The following is a 16,731-nucleotide window of genomic DNA, read 5'->3' on the forward strand; positions in this document are numbered from 1 at the left end:
GGATACGTCCAGATTATGTGAAAGAAGGTGCCTGTCTCCCAACACCTCCTAGCACAAAGGTCTGCGTCAGATCTGCCAATCTTAAATTGGAGTGTATGGGGAGATTATGACCTATGTAGGACCCTGAGTTAAATTAGCCTAAATCTTGCCTGTATGACCACCCCCCGGGACTCTGAATCACTTCCTGCCAGTCATCGCCCTCCAACAGTCCCACTTCTGACTCCCAGGCTACACTTAACGGGCACAGGGGGTCTGGGAGGTTGTTCATTAATTTCCGGGGAGGTAAAGCATATTATCAATCATGGGGTCAAGTAGTAGCTGGCTCTCCAGTGGGAAGTATTCGGGCAGCGACTTCCCCTCTGGCACATTGTGTCGTAGGGCTTGCCTCAGTTGCAAATACCGAAACTGATCTCCGTCAGCCATTTGATATTTTGTCTGGAGGTCCCCAAATGTGACCCTGGTCCCATTCCGCCACACATCCCTAAGGGTGTCTATACTAATAAGGCTCTATCTATGGGATCCCTGTAGGCATCCCACATCGCCCATTACATCGCTTTCCCATAATGACGGAAGTTGTGTCAATTTGGATTCCCATCCCACTTGCCTAGTGTCTGTGCGCCACGCTCCAACTACCATTCGAGTATGAGCAGGTACAGACTTTACCCTTTTCCTGTGATACACGGCTGCAAGATACCCTCCATTCCCCATGGCATATTGGTCAACTCGGTATGCTGTTTCCGCTTGGGGTGCGAAGGCCCAGCCATTAGCGTTAATTAGTCGACCAGGCAAGCAGTAGCATCAAAGGTCTGGGACCGCCAGTCCTCCTTCAAAGACCCCCCGCTGGAGTTTGCGCAGAGCCACACATGGCTTGCCTCCCTCCCACAGGAGGCCGCGCTGTTCTCCCTCAATTGTCCGAAAGAAAGTATCTGGGATCTTGTGGGGGCTGTTCTGCAATGTATAAAGTAAGCGTGGTAGGGCCATCATTTTACACAAAACTGCTCAGCCCATGAGGGACATGGATAGCCTCCGCCAGTGTGCCACATCTCCCCGCAGTTACATCAATTGGGGGTGGATATTTAAGTTTAGGAAGTCCTCAGCCGACTTCATGTTACACATACCTAAGTATTTGAATTTGTTGTGTTGTGTTAAGGCCGCGCAGTCGGCTTTAAGAGGCAGGAGTTCTCCAGCAAGATTAAAGATAAGAGGTTTGTCCCAGTTCATCTGGTATCCAGAGTATGTACCAAAAAGTCAGAGAATGTTGATGAGTCTGTGGAATGTCTGCCTTGGTCTGTGTGCGTATAGTAGTACATCGTCGGCATATAATGAAATGCGCTCCTCCCACCTGCCCCCAACATCGATACCTCGAACTATGGGGTCCTCTCGGAACCATGCCGCAATTGGTTCCAGTGCCATCGCAAATATTATTGGGGAAAGTGGGCAACCCTGGCGCGTGCCCCTATGAAGCTCAAACAATCTAGAAACCGATCCATTCACCCGAACGCAGGGCCTTGTGTCACTGTTGAGGAGGCAGACCCATGCGCACAATTTCAGTCCAAAACTCAGCCTGGACAACACAGCCTGTAGATAAGGCCATTCAATGCTATCAAATGCCATGCGGGCATCTAGTGACATTATTGCTGCAGGTACCGTTAGATTTGCTGCCGTAGCATGAATTACACCATATAGTCGTCTAAGGTTCAGTCTGGTGCTTCTCTGGGGCATGAATTTTGATTGGTCCAGGTAGTCAATGGCAGAAATGATGTGGCCAAGTCGGTTCACTAGCCTCTTTGCCAGAACCTTAGTTTCAAAGTTCAGTAGGGAAATAGGCCGTGAGTAGCTATACCTTTCCAGGGGTTTGTCTTTCTTTGGAATGACCACGATTGTGGCCATTCATGATACACATACCTAAGTATTTGAATTTGTTGTGTTGTGTTAAGGCCGCGCAGTCGACTTTAAGAGGCGGGAGTTCTCCAGCAAGATTAAAGATAAGAGATTTGTCCCAGTTTATCTGGTATCCGGAGTATGTACCAAAAAGTCAGAGAATGTTGATGAGTCTGTGGAATGTCTGCCTCGGTCTGTGTGCGTATAGTAGTACATCGTCGGCATATAATGAAATGCGCTCCTCCCACCTGCCTCCAACATCGATACCTCGAACTATGGGGTCCTCTCGGAACCATGCCGCAATTGGTTCCAGTGCCATCGCAAATATTATCGGGGAGAGTGGGCGACCCTGGCGCGTGCCTCTATGAAGCGCAAACGATCTAGAAACCGATCCATTCACCCAAACGCGGGGCCTTGTGTCACTGTAGAGGAGGCAGACCCATGTGCACAATTTCAGTCCAAAACCCAGCCTGGACAACACAGCCTGTGGATAAGGCCATTCAATGCTATCAAATGACATGTGGGCATCTAGTGACATTATTGCTGCAGGTACCGTTGGATTGGCTGCCGTAGCATGCATTACACCATATAGTCATCTAAGGTTCAGTCTGGTGCTTCTCTGGGGCATGAATTCTGATTGGTCCGGGTGGTCAATGCCAGAAATTATGTGGCCTAATCGGTTCACTAGCCCCTTTGCCAGGAACTTAGTTTCAAAGTTCAGTAGGGAAATAGGCCGTGAGTAGCTACACCTTTCCAGGGGTTTGTCTTTCTTTGGAATGACCACCATTGTGGCCATTCTCAGGTCCTCTGGTAGGTTCCCCTCTTGCAGTGCAGCGTGGAACATATCTAGCATCGGTTGTGCTACCCCTGTTGCCACATATTTAAAGAGTTCTGAAGGAATCCGGTTTGGACCCACGGCCTTCCCTGAGTGTAGGTACTTGATGGCCCCCTCTACCTCTTCCTTCGTCATGTCTTGGACTACAGTTTCTCTGTCCTCCATGGAGAGTGTTGGCAGAGAGATATCACTAAGCAATTCCTCACTCTCTTCTCTTGTCATGTTCGTTGCTGATTGGTATAGTGACTCATAATATGTTGCAAAGGCCTCAGCAATGTCTGCCAGGGAACGTACCGCATCCTAATCCTCTCAGATTTCTGCGACCCAGTTTCATTCTCTGTCTCTCTTTTCTAACCTTCTCCCCTTGGTCATATAAATGACTCTGCGTGGCTACTGCATGTTCTCGGCCAGCATCTTCCTCTAAGTCCCTGAGCTCCCTTTGCTTAAGGCGTACCCTGTGTCTAAGGTCAGGGTCGTCTGACTCTTTGTATTGTATAGCCTGTTTGAGAGTGGCAATTTCATTTTCTAGTTCAGTGCACCTGAGGCGCCACTTTTTTCTCTGTCCCCATGCCACTGCCTGTCACCCCATAGAATGGAAGGTGATTTGACCGACCCTGCTTTTTCTGCGAAGTATTGTTGTGTTCACTCTCTGAACTTATCTTGGAGTTCCCTGTCTTGAAACTGCCAAGCAGCTATACATGGTGGAAAGGTATGGTTTCTAATAAGGCCCTGTAGCAGGACCTTGACCGGTGCGTGTTCTGATATGCCCCTTGCTTTAAGTTGTGCCCCACGAAAGTGTCCCACATTCATGCATTGTGTAAAAAGATAATCCAGATGTGCTTCGCTGCCATCCGCTGCAGAAATATGGGTGTACTGCCTCTTAGTCGGATTGTGCAGCCTTCACAAATCCGAGAGGCCCATCGCCTCCACGAAGTCTGTTCCCCCCGCTTGGGTATTTTATTTATTTTATTTATTTAAAAGGTTTTATATAGCACTGCTGGACCCGAGAGTATCAGAGCGCTTTACATAGTGATAACACAAGAACATAGAAGAAGTACATATTAAGTACAATGTACAGTTGGAAGTGCACAGGAAAATTAAAATAAAATAAAATTAACAGTACGTTAAGTAAGTGATAGGGGTCAGGAGAGCAGAATAGAGGCAGGACAGGGAGAGTTGAAAATAGCGCTAAAGAAGGGGTGAGGAGGGGGGTGAGGGGGAGAGGGGTTGGGTAACAGAGCGAAGTTGTGAAGTGTGGCTCACTGGTTAGAGGCGGCAGACCCGAGAGCAGAGGACGACCCGGGACCAGGGTTCGATTCCCAGCGCAGCAGGTTTCTGGACCAGGGTCAGCGGACTCGATAATTCTCTCGCCTCGGTGCCCACTCTGATCAGCGTTCACACTCGGCAACTCTGGGCATTAGCTTGCCTCATCTTCACTAACGGCCCCACCAGACCGCCGGGGATGCCTGGTCTCACCCTGGAGATACCCATTAAGGGACCATCTCTCAGGGAAGCCAGGAAGGGTTTCGCAGCGGTCGAAGCGCCTTGGGACCCTCCGGGTAAGTAGTGCGCTATATAAATGCCTATACATTACATTACATTACATTACATTACATTACACAGCGACCAATGATAGAAGGGTGATGAGCAGGTTCAAGAACGATAAATATAAAGAGTCCCAGTATTTATTGAGGAGAAGTACTTTGAGTTTGTTTTTGAGAGGGTAGCAGAGGTTGCAGCGAAGGTCTTTGGGTAGTGAATTCCAGATCGTGTGGGCATGACCAGAGAATGCACGCGATTGGGTCTTTTTGCATTTAAGTTTAGGAGGGATAAGGACAAGGGAGTTTGTACTTCTCAGGGATCTAGTGCTCCCTGCTTTTAGTAGCTTGCTTGAAAGGTAAGAAGGGGTGTCTTGGTGAAGATCTTTGTGCACAGTGCAAGCAATCTTGTAGGTGGATCGACCTTCAATTGGGAGCCAGTTAAGATTTTTGAGGACAGGAGAGATGTGGTCAAATTTTCTACAGTCAGAAATAAGTCTGGTGGCTGTGTTGAGGACAGATTTAATTGGTGCCAGGTGGGCTTTCGGGGTGCCGGCCAGAGTGGCGTTACCATAATCAATCCTGGATAGGACAAGAGATTGGACAACGATTTTGAAATCATCAGCTGGAATGAAAGGTTTAACTTTATTGAGGTGGTGCAGGGTGAAGAGAGCACTTCTTGCTGTATTTTTAATGTGGGGGGTGAGAATAAGGTTCTGATTGATGCTGATACCAAGGGATTTGACAGAATTGGAGGTGGAGAGGGAGCAATTAAGAGCTTTGATGTCTTTAATCCAGAGTTGAATTGGGAGGGAATTGTATTTGGGGTGAAAAGGATGATTTCGTATTTTTTAGGATTAAGTTTGAGATGATTAAGATGGAAACAGGCTTGGACTTTCAATAGAGTGTCATTGAGGTGAAGGATGTCATTGTGGGATTTAATCTTGTAGTATAGTTGGGTATCGTCTGCATAGAGGTGGTAACTGATTTTGGCTTGTTTGAGAATGAGAGTGAGGGGTTCCATAAAGAGGTTGAAAAGGGTTGGAGAGAGGATATACCCTTGGGGGACCCCGAGAGCTACAGGTTGAGGTTTTGATAGGCAATGACTGAGTTTAATTTGTTGTGATCTATTCTGGAGGAAGGAGGTGAACCATTTGAGTATAAGTTTTGGTTCCGTCCATCCCACATCCCGGCCAGGGCCACAAATCTACCTAGGGGGTCATCCCATGTGTTGTTCAGTATTAGTTAGGGGTATTGAGTTTTTAGCTAGAATCTCCACTCCCATGGAGCCCGATGTAAAATCAGCATGAGCCAAATTTGTTTAGTGCTAGATAAGGATTGCCTCTCAGGTGTGTCTCTTGTAGAAAGACTAGATCAGGGAAGTGCCTATGTAAGTATTGTAGGACCATGGTCCGAATTTTGTCCCCTAATCCATTGACGTTCCATGTCAAGATTTTCAATGTAGCCACAGCTTGTGATGCCATAAATGTGATTGTTTGAGTGAGGGTCTGGCCTTTTTCCCTGCTTCCCACCCTTCCCTTCAACTCATACCAGTTGCCCAGCGTATCTTGCCTGTGCTGGTGATTGAAGGAGTGGATAGCTAAAAACATAAGCTAAACATAGCCGGGAACTTCGTATCTCTTCCCCTTTGCGTAAACCCGCTCCCTGCCACCCTGCACTGTAGGTTCAAAACTGCCCACTTCCCCAATTTGTAGAGTGCAGGTCACACAACTAGAACCATAAACCTGTAATCAGGGCTGTTTGGCATCGCCACTTACATACAAACGGTTGTTAATGTTCTCCAATCACCCAATGGAGATGGGGACCCTGGCACAGGCCCACCTGCCCAGTGGAGGAGTTTTCTACGGAGACGTCCCCCAGGCAGCGGCTGAGGAGCAGGTCCGTAGCTTCCTTGCCCATAGCCCCGGTGTCAGCGGACCTCCGGGAGACTGCGTCTCCAATCCCCCCTGCTCACTCTGATGGATGGGAGGGGGTCCCTGGTGCAGTACCAGCTACCCGGTCGCAGGTTCCCTCCCCTTGCGGCAACATGCAGGGGGCGGTCAATGAGGCGGTCCACAGCTTCTCACTGCCTCGCTGGAGTCTGAGTCGGGTTCAGCCGTTAAGCCCCAGTGTCAGCGGGTCTCCGGGAGTGTAGCTTTCAGCTCTGCACTGGCTCAAGACACAGCAGCTGCTGTCATGGACACCCCGCGATCCCTCTGTGTCGGGGTTGGGCAGATTCTTTCCAGGATTTCATGAAGGATGGAGAGGCAGCTGCGGAGCTCACTCACTGCCACGCCATCTTGGCCAGCGCCAGACCACGCCCCCGTTTGTGCAGTTTTAAACTGCCATTTCGACCTAGCAAAATAAACCTTTAGCTATGACTAAACCTTCCATTTTAATACATATAAGTCACCCCTTGGCTAGGCCGTAATTAGCCTATAGGGCAGGGTGCAAGGTAATTCAAAAAATGGACCTGTACTTCTAAGTTTTACATGTCCTGGTACTGACAAACTCTCACAGTAATGTTTCACTACTGTTTCAGTAGGATAACATTTGATCACCTTATTATAGTCAATAGGTGACTTTTGATTGGGAACAGGTACAAATGTCATGTTTGTACTCAAATTGTAATTTAAAACCCTTTTAAAGGGTAAAGTCGTATTTTAAATCACAATTCTGAAAATTCGACTTTTAGAAAGTTGCCATTTTTCTTGTCCTAACTATTTGGTGCCTGCAGCCTGTATCCTTGGTCACGGGACTATGTGTTGGAATTTGGCCTTTGTGTATTCCTTCTAGACAGTGTCACAGAGGGGGACTGGGTGTTGGCAGGATGGGTCATCCTGATCAGGTGGGAGTGGCGGAGTTACCACCTACTGTACTTGCATTTCAAAGGAGTTGCCTCAGTTCACACACAAATAACTTCACACTAACCTTTTGTGACTCCAGACATCATGGGACAAGGGCAACTGAAGGAAGGAAATTCCAGAACCTGATGTGAGGGAAGTCTAGATGTTTCCCTTACTTCAAAGCTGGCACCATTTATAAATATTGGCTCCTCAGACCTGATCTTCTGTCCACTTTTGTCACCTGTGAATACTACAAAAGAATGATTGCCCCCTGCCAGAGGACTGCCCTGCTGTTGGAGACCTGCCCTGCTGTCTGAGAAGGAAGACTTAACCTTCTTCCTTCATTCCAGGATACCCGAGTGACTCTAAGGGTTAGATGACTTACTCCTTGTTAAGTGCTACAGGCATATAAGAAGCTCCAGAGACCTCTCTGCAACTGCCCAGCTGACCTGCTGCACTGGACCTGCCTGAACCTGCAACTCTAACAGCCTCAGCCCTAATGGCCTCTGCAAGTGTGAGTCCCTCATCTCCAAAAGGCACCTCACCAGGTCCTGGGCCTTTAGTTGGCATGAGTGACTGCCAGCGACATCCAGCAATGCTAGGTCACCACTTCGAGTTACAGCATCAACTACCCACAGTGACCACCAACTTGAAGCTCCATCAACCACCACTCTTGATGCCTGACAGGATTCTCATGCCACAGCAACGACTGTCCACTGACTTGCTCTTCACACTAAAGCAATGCTCATCCGTGACACTCTCACTGCTCTTCCGCTGAGAACTGAACGCTTTGTGCTAGACTTTGAGGACTCAGGACAACAAATGTAATCCTTGAACCCAGCCCGCGCTCCATCGCGATTGGTCTGAACTTGTGACTTTCTCCCAGTTGTGCCTGACTTCCCCCATATCTAACACAATCAGATAACCGAAAGTGGCGATTTGTGCTTTTAGGTGCTATTGTCACCTAAATCTTTGAAATCTAATATATTGGGTTCTAGGATTTCGTCATTTTGGTCTTGTTTTCTTTACTACATTTTACTCTATGTTTCTAAATCAGTGTGGGGTTTTTCTTCTATTGCTTTTTCACTTTATTACTGTTTGAGTGCTGCATAAATACTTTACACATTGCCTCTTAGTTAGGCCTCGCTGCTTTTGTGTTATGCTACCAGAGAGTTAAGTGCAGGTTAATTTAGTGACTTTTGCTGTTCACCCTGACAAAGATTGTAGTTTTTACTAAAGAAGGGTTAATACCTCTCAATCAAAAACCCAACTTCTCACACTCTAGTATACGGTATACAGTGCACCTGGGGACTGCAGCACTAATTGTGTCACCACTAGAGTGACAATACAAAGTAAGCGCTCAGGCCTGCCCCGACAAACTGGGAAATAAACCTTTTTACAAGCCTACCCCTGCCTTTTTAATACTTAGAAGGCACCCCTAAAGTTTTCCCAATAAGGCAGGGTACATGGTATTTAAAAAGCAGGAAATGTGTACTTAAGTTTTATATGTCCTAGCAGTAAAAAATCTCCAAAGTAATTTTTCACTGTGGCAAGGCTGGCTCTCCCATGGATAAGCACTTGGTTACACTATTACACATTATAATCCATTACTTCATTTTGGGAATAGCTAGAACTATGATTCCAGGACTCAAATTATTAATAATTTAATATTCAATCTAAAGACCATGTTAAATTTTTAGATTACTATTTTGAGAACACAGATTTTATAAAGTTGGCATTTCCTGCCTAAAACCACTAGTAGCCTTTTCAGAGTTAATCAGCAACTGTCACCTCTTAGTCTGCTGGATGAATGGCTCCTAGGAACGAGAACAAAGAAGCCTTGGCTGGGTGGAGGTGTGATTTTCTCTTGCCAGCATGGCATGGGGGTGTGCCTACTAACTACAAAAGCTTCAAAGAGGCATCCCCTGTCACAGGCAGATGTAACTCAGATGCAGACCTGCTCCTGCTATTGTCCAATTAGACAGAGTAGCAACAACCCCAGTGGGGGAATAACCTCTTCCTGAACTTGTTTAAAGGAAGAGTTCTTCTTGTCCCCAGGGCTCATCTCAGGGGTGTGACCTTCCCATTTGGTGTAGGGGCTCCTACCAAGGCCTTGCGCTTCACCCTGCCACCATTGACGAGCCCCTCCTGAATCCTGCTAGCTCTGCCACTCACCGATGATACAGTCGATGAGAACTTTTCTCTAGAAAAACAAGTACTCTAATTGTGAGGTTGGGCGTCCGCCCGACACCGATGTGGAAAGGTACCACCCAACTTTAGGCTGGCGGTTCCGGCCACCCGTTACGATGCGACCGCCCATAGGGCGTTCGGAAACTTCCATTTCACAATAGAAGCTTGTGCGGTGAGCGAATAATGCCTGCAGCAGAAGCTTCCATTGTGAAATGGAAGTTTGTAGACATCCCTGCGCCATGTGGCAGGCACCAGGGATGTGGAGGAGGGCCAGGGCAGTATGCAGAGGCCGCGGAGGTATGGGGCCCTGCTAGGGGCCCCCCAAAAACACTTTGATTGAAGTCCGCACCAATTATGCCTGCTCGTACGGAGCGGACTCCAATCGGAACAGTTGTGTTCTCTGGAGTTCTCCATGCCGGGCGCTTTTTCGAGTTTGACTTGCAGATAAACTCGTACATGTATCCTGTGATGGCGGGAATTATCTCCACACTTTTCTGATCGATAGCGATTTTTGTTCCCAATTACTAACCAGATTGAGGTAAGGTGGGAGAGTGGACTGGGACTGGTAAAAGTCCTGATGAAGACCGGCGTGACCTGAACAGTGGGGGCACAGTAAGACGGTCGAAACAAGTTGGCATTTGCGACTTTAAGGAGGGGTGTTTTGGGAACTTGACTTTCTCTAGAAACACTTCCCATCCTTTACTATTATAATCCTGACAGTGGAACCCATGAATAAAGTCTGAAGGGTATCCATGAGCCAGTTTTAAAAACTTTCTATGGCTGCACTTTTTTCTATCACTGTACCCAGTCACAGGGTAACACTCACTTTGTTATCACTGTTTTGTCACATTTATGTTGTCTTGTGTTTCCCCCTCCCTATGCTCCGTCCTTTGCGTGGCTACGCCAGGGAGTTTGTTAGCAGACCCGATGATGAAGCATTTAACACACATTTGTGTGTGAGTGAGGGCAGTTTTCAAAACACACAATTTGTGTCACTGCATGTCTGTTAATGTATTTGTGTTGGGTGTTTCCTCTCTACCCCTCTCTGTGTTAACATGTTATATTAGGGGGTTTGGGTAGCAGAGATTTATTGACCCTCTCCCCTTTTTTAGTGAGTGATCACAAATAGTCCTACCTCATTAATATTAACGAAGTAGGTCTGATTTTGTGACTCATTAGAAATTGCTGACATCACAGAGATGGTGGCCTGCTGGGGTCAGCAGACCACCATGTCTGTGATTGCTTTTTAATAAAGCAATTCCTATTTTATAAATGCAGTAATTTTTCCTTTAAAAAAACTGGATGAATTAAAAAGATGTTTGTTTAATTTTGTAAGAGTATGAAGTTGTCCCTTGTACCACTGCCTGCTCTTACAAAATATTTGAGCTTCATAAAGGGGAAGGATCCCAAACTGCCCTTGAGGTGTTGGTAAAAAATGTATGTTTTGCGACCATAATTTGGTTGCAAAACATTCATATATTGCACTAAAATTTGGTATTTGGAAAGGACAACTTAAACACACCTCTTCTAAATACCGAATCGCTAAACGCAAATTGTGATTCAGCAATTGTTTTTCCGAATCGCAATTGTTCTGTGCTCATATGGAGAAGCCTTTTTGCAGTCGGAAACAGCCCCATTCGTTGAATCAGGACATTCCCACCGCAAAAATGCTTTTGTACATATGCTACTAAGGGCTCTGTGCACATGCAGAATGCCTCAAGGAAGTAGTGTAGCCTTGGTTTATATAAGGATAGGTGTACAAATATTAGGAATACCGATTTCTTAATTGTGATCCTTTCCAAATCGCAATAAGGAAATTGGTATTCCTAATGTATAAAACTCTCTGGAGTTTCATTAGCAATTCCTAGTGGGTCGCAAGTTGACCTACCTTGTGCATATTAATGAGGTAGGTTGCAATTTGCCACCTATTAGGAATCACAGCCATCACAGGGATGGTGATCTGCTGGGGTCAGCAGACCACCATGTCTGTTGTTGCTTTTAAATAAAGCAATCTTTTTAAGAGCATGAGCCTGCCTCATTGACACTAGACTCAACTTTGTACACACTGCAGACAGTGATTGCAATACCGAACTCAGCTGCAACTTTACTTCCAGTAACTGGGCTGAATGATGACATGTGCTCCCCTAAAAGTAAATTAATAGGAAGAAATTTGTGACACAACTTTGTGCAGACTGCAGACAGACTAGTGACTGCAGTGCAATTATACAGAGCACAGCAGCTGTAATTTGCTTTACTTACAGTACAGGCTGATTGATGAAGCGCTCCTAAAAAAATTTAATTAAATTAGGAAGAACTTAGAAGTTGAGTGACACTTACTCTATGTCAGCTAGCGTCCGGACTGACAGATCGGACAGGCCAGTCGCCATGTCACCCGGGCCGCATGGGCGCGGTCAAGAGAAGACTCAAGAGTCTGACTTGCACATAGGTGGCATTCAAATTGGCTCCAGGCTGGACTGGACTTCGGGTTGGGTGAGGCACCACCATCTCTGGTCGCGGTCCGGGGTGTCAGACGCCGGTCTGAATTATTACGCCGCTCGCGCAGCACAACGCATTGCAAGCAGCAGCGACTGGCTCCCGGTTACACTGGCTACCAAATTTAAACTGTACCCTCTCAGTGAATCTGATTGTGCCATGCCCGGGCGTCGGGTGAAATGTTACATTGTAGCCAACCCAAAAATGAGCTGAGCAACCCAGCTCCCGAGCCTGCCGCAAAAAGTGCGGGCCAGCTAAGAGATTTTCTCAGTGTGGTGCTAATTAGCAGTGCTCTGGCTTTCTGAGGAGACGCTATAAATGCGTGACAATGCATTTCAGTGCGGTGTTGCAGACCATCACGCTGACATGCTCTAGTCTAACGCCTGATGCGTGGTACTTGCCAGGGCTGTCCAGAAAAAAATTGATCCTTTGCTTTCTTGCACCCTGTTGTTTTTCATACCGCCAGGCTGCTCAAAGGCAGTGTTAGGTCGGCAGTTAGAAACCTTCCTGCTATCAAACCTCATGCAGTGGATTCAAATGTGGCTATTGATTGTTTAACGGAAGTCTGGTTCAGTGACAATACGCTTGATATACTTAGCGAGATTACCCCGCCTAAATACTCTTTATATGTTTTGCATCACCTAGGTAAGATTAAAGATTACTGATTACATTAGTACCCGCTGGTGCTTTGTTCATGTCGATCGATCTCCTAACAGAGGATTAAAAGCAGTTAACTTACTAACCTCTGCTTCATCTCACATCTTTTCTGATCCTACACACTTGGGGGCATATTAGCAAGAACCTCGTAAGAATTATCGCCGTTTTAGCGGCAGGAAGCTGCCGCTAAAACGACGATAATGGGCTTGCTAATATGCATTATAGAATTCCAATAGAAGCCCAGGTTAGATGTGCAGGACATCTAGGACGCTAAAATGGCGATCATTTTTACGAGGTTCTTGCTAATATGCCCCCAGGTTATTTTTGGTGATTTTAACTCTCACTTTGAGAATCTGGTTTCCCCATTAACTCAAAAATTGCCCAATCTTTTTTGTTTGTTTTGTTTTTCTGGTATGTCCATATTACTTCCCATCACCTGGGTCACTCGTTAGATATTATTTTCAACTAATAAGCTACTATATCATACGTAATATCTCTTTCCATTTCCATGGACTAGCCACTTCGCTGTCCCCTTCTGACGCATCTCTCAGGAGGAGTATGGTGCTACCTTCTCCTCTCTTACCTCCCTTCAATCTCGTAACTAGAAGAAACTATTGTTTGAGAGCCTAGCTGCGTTCCAATTTTCGGTCAACCTATCAACCCTTCCCTGATAAGATCTACACAGCTCTGTTGCTGTCTGAATGCTTTGTACCTCTTGCAATCCTCAATGCTTCCTTACCTACAGTGATAATTCCTGGGAGGCTCAAACATGCACTTGTCACACCTACCTTGAAAATGCCCTCTTTGGATTTGGATACCAGGGCTTACTATATGCCCTTTTTCCCGCTTCCATATATGGCCAAGCTGCTGGAGCGAACAGTTTTCCAGAAGCTCCAGGAATTTGTAGCTGCTACCTCTGATTCATTTGGCACAACTGGGCTTTCGCACTTGTTTTTTGTACCGAGTTGGATGCTGTGTCGGTCCTAGACAAGCTGTGTAATTGCACACACGGTAACATGCCTGTTGCATTGATCTTGTCGGGTCTCTCCTCAGCCGTTGATGCAATGTATCACCACATTCCTCTCAAGAGGGGCCTGCCACCAGCTCTCTCTTCAATAGGTCATTTCATGTCTTGTCCTTTCTTTTATATCCACTTTCAAAACCCTGGACTGTGAAGTTCCTCAGTGGTTCACTTTGCCAGCAATTTTGTTTAATTTGCTCATGGTTCCCTTGGTTCATCTGAACCAACTAAGTGGTTTTGATCTGCTTCTTTATGCAGGTGATCCATAAGCTCTATTTAGGACTGCTGGAAATTCCAGCCTCTGCTCTTCAGGAATACCTGGCTAAAGTAAACCTTTGGACTCGCGTCAACCATCTCAAGATGAAGAGCGCCAAGACCTAAAACCTTCATACCCTAAGAGCTACTTGTCTGGCACTATCCCTTCTGGACAACTTAACTTGCTCCCAAGTCTCTCTTTCTAACTGTGTGAAGAATTTAGGTGCAAACATTGATTTCTCATTGTCACTATTTGAACAGGTCGTTTCTGTGCTAAAGTCCTGCTACATCCTGCTGTGCACTTTAAAACCCTTTCATATCTGTTTACATTCTCTCGCAAGGTACATATTGTAAGTACCTTTATCTTGGATGGTCTTGAGTATTACAAGTTTAGCTGATTCATAAACTACAACTTGTCCAGAATTAGGCTACTAAACAATTGCTGAAACTTGAGTTAAAAGATCACATTTCGCTAGCTCTCATTCTCCTCCCCTAGCTCCTGGTGAAATCCTGCCATCCATTTAGATCTATTTGCCTCACACATAAGACCATTTATTCTCCAACTCACTCTTCTCTCCGTTCCTGCTTTAAGTCAAAATCAACCCTAAATTTCCAGCAGATCAAAAGGCAAACTTCTATTTCCGTTCCCGGATTCTGCCGTTGTGCCTTTTGCATACTTACTATGAGAAAGTGGAATTCCCTACCTCTACAACTTTGGAAGATGGCTGGCCAATGGAAATTTAGGAGGACCGTAATATTGTGGGGGCACATTATCAAGGGGCCGTCGTAATCATCGCAAATCGCGCTTAGCGCGATTTGCATTATCGCCGTCTATCGCCGGTTCACATCACCTTGTTAGCAGAGTATTTGCAACACTTTGCTGACCGGCGATATGAAACCCAGCGATAGATGACGATACACATCTATAGTGATGGAATACAGCGAAATATGAACAGCACTAATGAGAATGTTGTAAATAGGGACATGAGGACTTAACCATGCAATCCACCTCCCATTTAATTTATAGCTAAGTCGGGATTTTTGCAGCGACATCCGCGGCTCTAATTATCGGTTTGCATGTTTGTGGGCGGGTTGTAAATACTGCGGTCTTTTTTCATGTTGGTTTTCGAGGTAATGCTTATTTTGCATCTGATTAGCAATGTATATAACTAAGATGCGAGGCGTTTCGTAAACGGCATCTAACATGCGCTAATGCATGTTGGCGCCGCCTTGATGATTGTGCGATGTGTAAATTGCTGCTTTTCCGGCGCTATGTGCCGGGAAAGCGGCGATATGGTCCTTGTTAATATGTCCCGTGGATATTTAGGCTGAACAATTGAGCTTTGGTAAATACTGAAGCCAGTGATGCTATCTCCAATTTGGTTTGAGCATTTTCAAAAAGCACTATGATACTCCTGTTGGGTTGGACATCAGCACTTTACAAAATAAAATAAAAATGATATCAGACATTTCCCAAGATCTTAACCCTGGTTTTATGGAACCCCAAACTGTGGCCATTATTCACGACGCCTCGACATTAGCAGAAAGCACAGGAGCCCATCTAAACTGGGCAAAGCTTACGCCAGTGGCTTCAGGTGACACAAAAATGGGTGAAAGTCTAGGATCTGTCCTGCTCGTTCTAATTGTTTTTCCCCTCCTTGAAAGAGGCCCATTGGATGCCTAGCATTATCAGAGGCTGTAGAGTGCACCCCAATCGTTGCATTGAGGCTTCAATAGAGCGCAGACAGAAAGTGATACAAAGGCAGGACAGGCATCCGACCTACCTGCAGATTACTCCTACTGAAAAAAGAAACAAGGCTAACACGTCCACCTGGTTCCAAAAGTTGAGAATGTACAACCTGCACTTCTTCACACATCCCACATCGTCAGGGTTGTAAAAACTCTGAGGAAGACACAAGAAAGGCAATGTCAGTGATGATACACCATGTATCCCTTGACCAAGGTTCAACAGCGGACAACACCCACCACCCTCTGTCGAGTCTCAGTGCGAGCAGAGTGCAAAAAGCATCATCATTGTACATCACATTGGCAGCCGCCAAGCTACTCTTTCCAGAGGAACCCATCCAGGGTGGGATTGGTCCTCCTTTCTCCTGGTCTCACTGACATACCTTTCTGAATCCACAGTTAACAAAGGTGGTCAACTCAAGGAGCCACTGAGCTCCTTCCCTAATCTCAGAGGTGTGCCATATGGTCTAAGGTCACATGAAAACTTCATAAAACCTTAGCAGTAATGGGCACTGAGCAAAACTCTACACTAAAAGATTCTAACTGGGCCAATGATGGCTGACACCTGCAAACTTCCCTTCCTTCCCTCAAACTCCCAAAACCCATAATTCACAGTATTTCTATGCTATAACCGCTGATTTCCTGGAAAAGAGCTTGGTTATTGGCTGCACGCTTTCACCAACCTCCCACAAAACCTTTGTAGGAAAATTTGTGATATTCCAAACGCCTAATGGAATTATCATTGACTCGGGCTTGAGAAGCATGGGTCAAACTTAAAACCTACTCTTAAAAGTGTGAGGAGGGAGACATCAGAAATTCTAAAAGCAATATAGTTTATAAAAAAGGTAAATTAAGGTCCAAAATAAGGTTGAATAAAAATATTTAATATGTGTATATAAAAAACTAAAAACTGAGAAAACTAAATACAAAAAGGTATAACCATTTTCTGTTAACATAAAAGTGGAAATACAAGCCTGAATGAAATAAGTAAATGTCATAAAACCCAAGCTATATTTCTTTTAAGTTTTAGCTGGACAGAGCGAAATATTAGGCCATCATCAAATAAAGACCGACAACCCAATGTTAAGAATTGCTTGGATTTCAGTACCCTTTGTGGTGTCACGTTAAGTCTGGATCTGACAAGGGTTCCACAACACCGTTAGTCTGAGTATAGTCAAAATTTGACTTTGGACCTCATTGAGGGTTGGGGTACTACGCCATCTGCCAATACTCCTAGTTTAGCATGTAGAGCACTGGGGAGTGGGGTTT

General features: G+C 45.7%; 1 protein-coding gene across 1 annotated transcript in view; it reads right to left on the minus strand.

The window, feature by feature from the left end:
* The window catches only part of LOC147693360 (transient receptor potential cation channel subfamily M member 2-like), a 374,197-nt gene that overhangs the window by 103,828 nt on the left and 253,638 nt on the right, over positions 1 to 16,731 (minus strand). Inside the window, exon 16 of the mRNA XM_086933683.1 lies at positions 15,501 to 15,619. Within this exon, the coding sequence (XP_086789809.1) occupies positions 15,501 to 15,619 (119 nt within the window). The remainder of the gene's footprint in view (positions 1 to 15,500; positions 15,620 to 16,731) is intronic.

The sequence above is a fragment of the Lissotriton vulgaris genome, chromosome 8 (genome assembly GCF_964263255.1).
Source record: "Lissotriton vulgaris chromosome 8, aLisVul1.2, whole genome shotgun sequence".
Lineage (NCBI taxonomy): Eukaryota > Metazoa > Chordata > Amphibia > Caudata > Salamandridae > Lissotriton > Lissotriton vulgaris.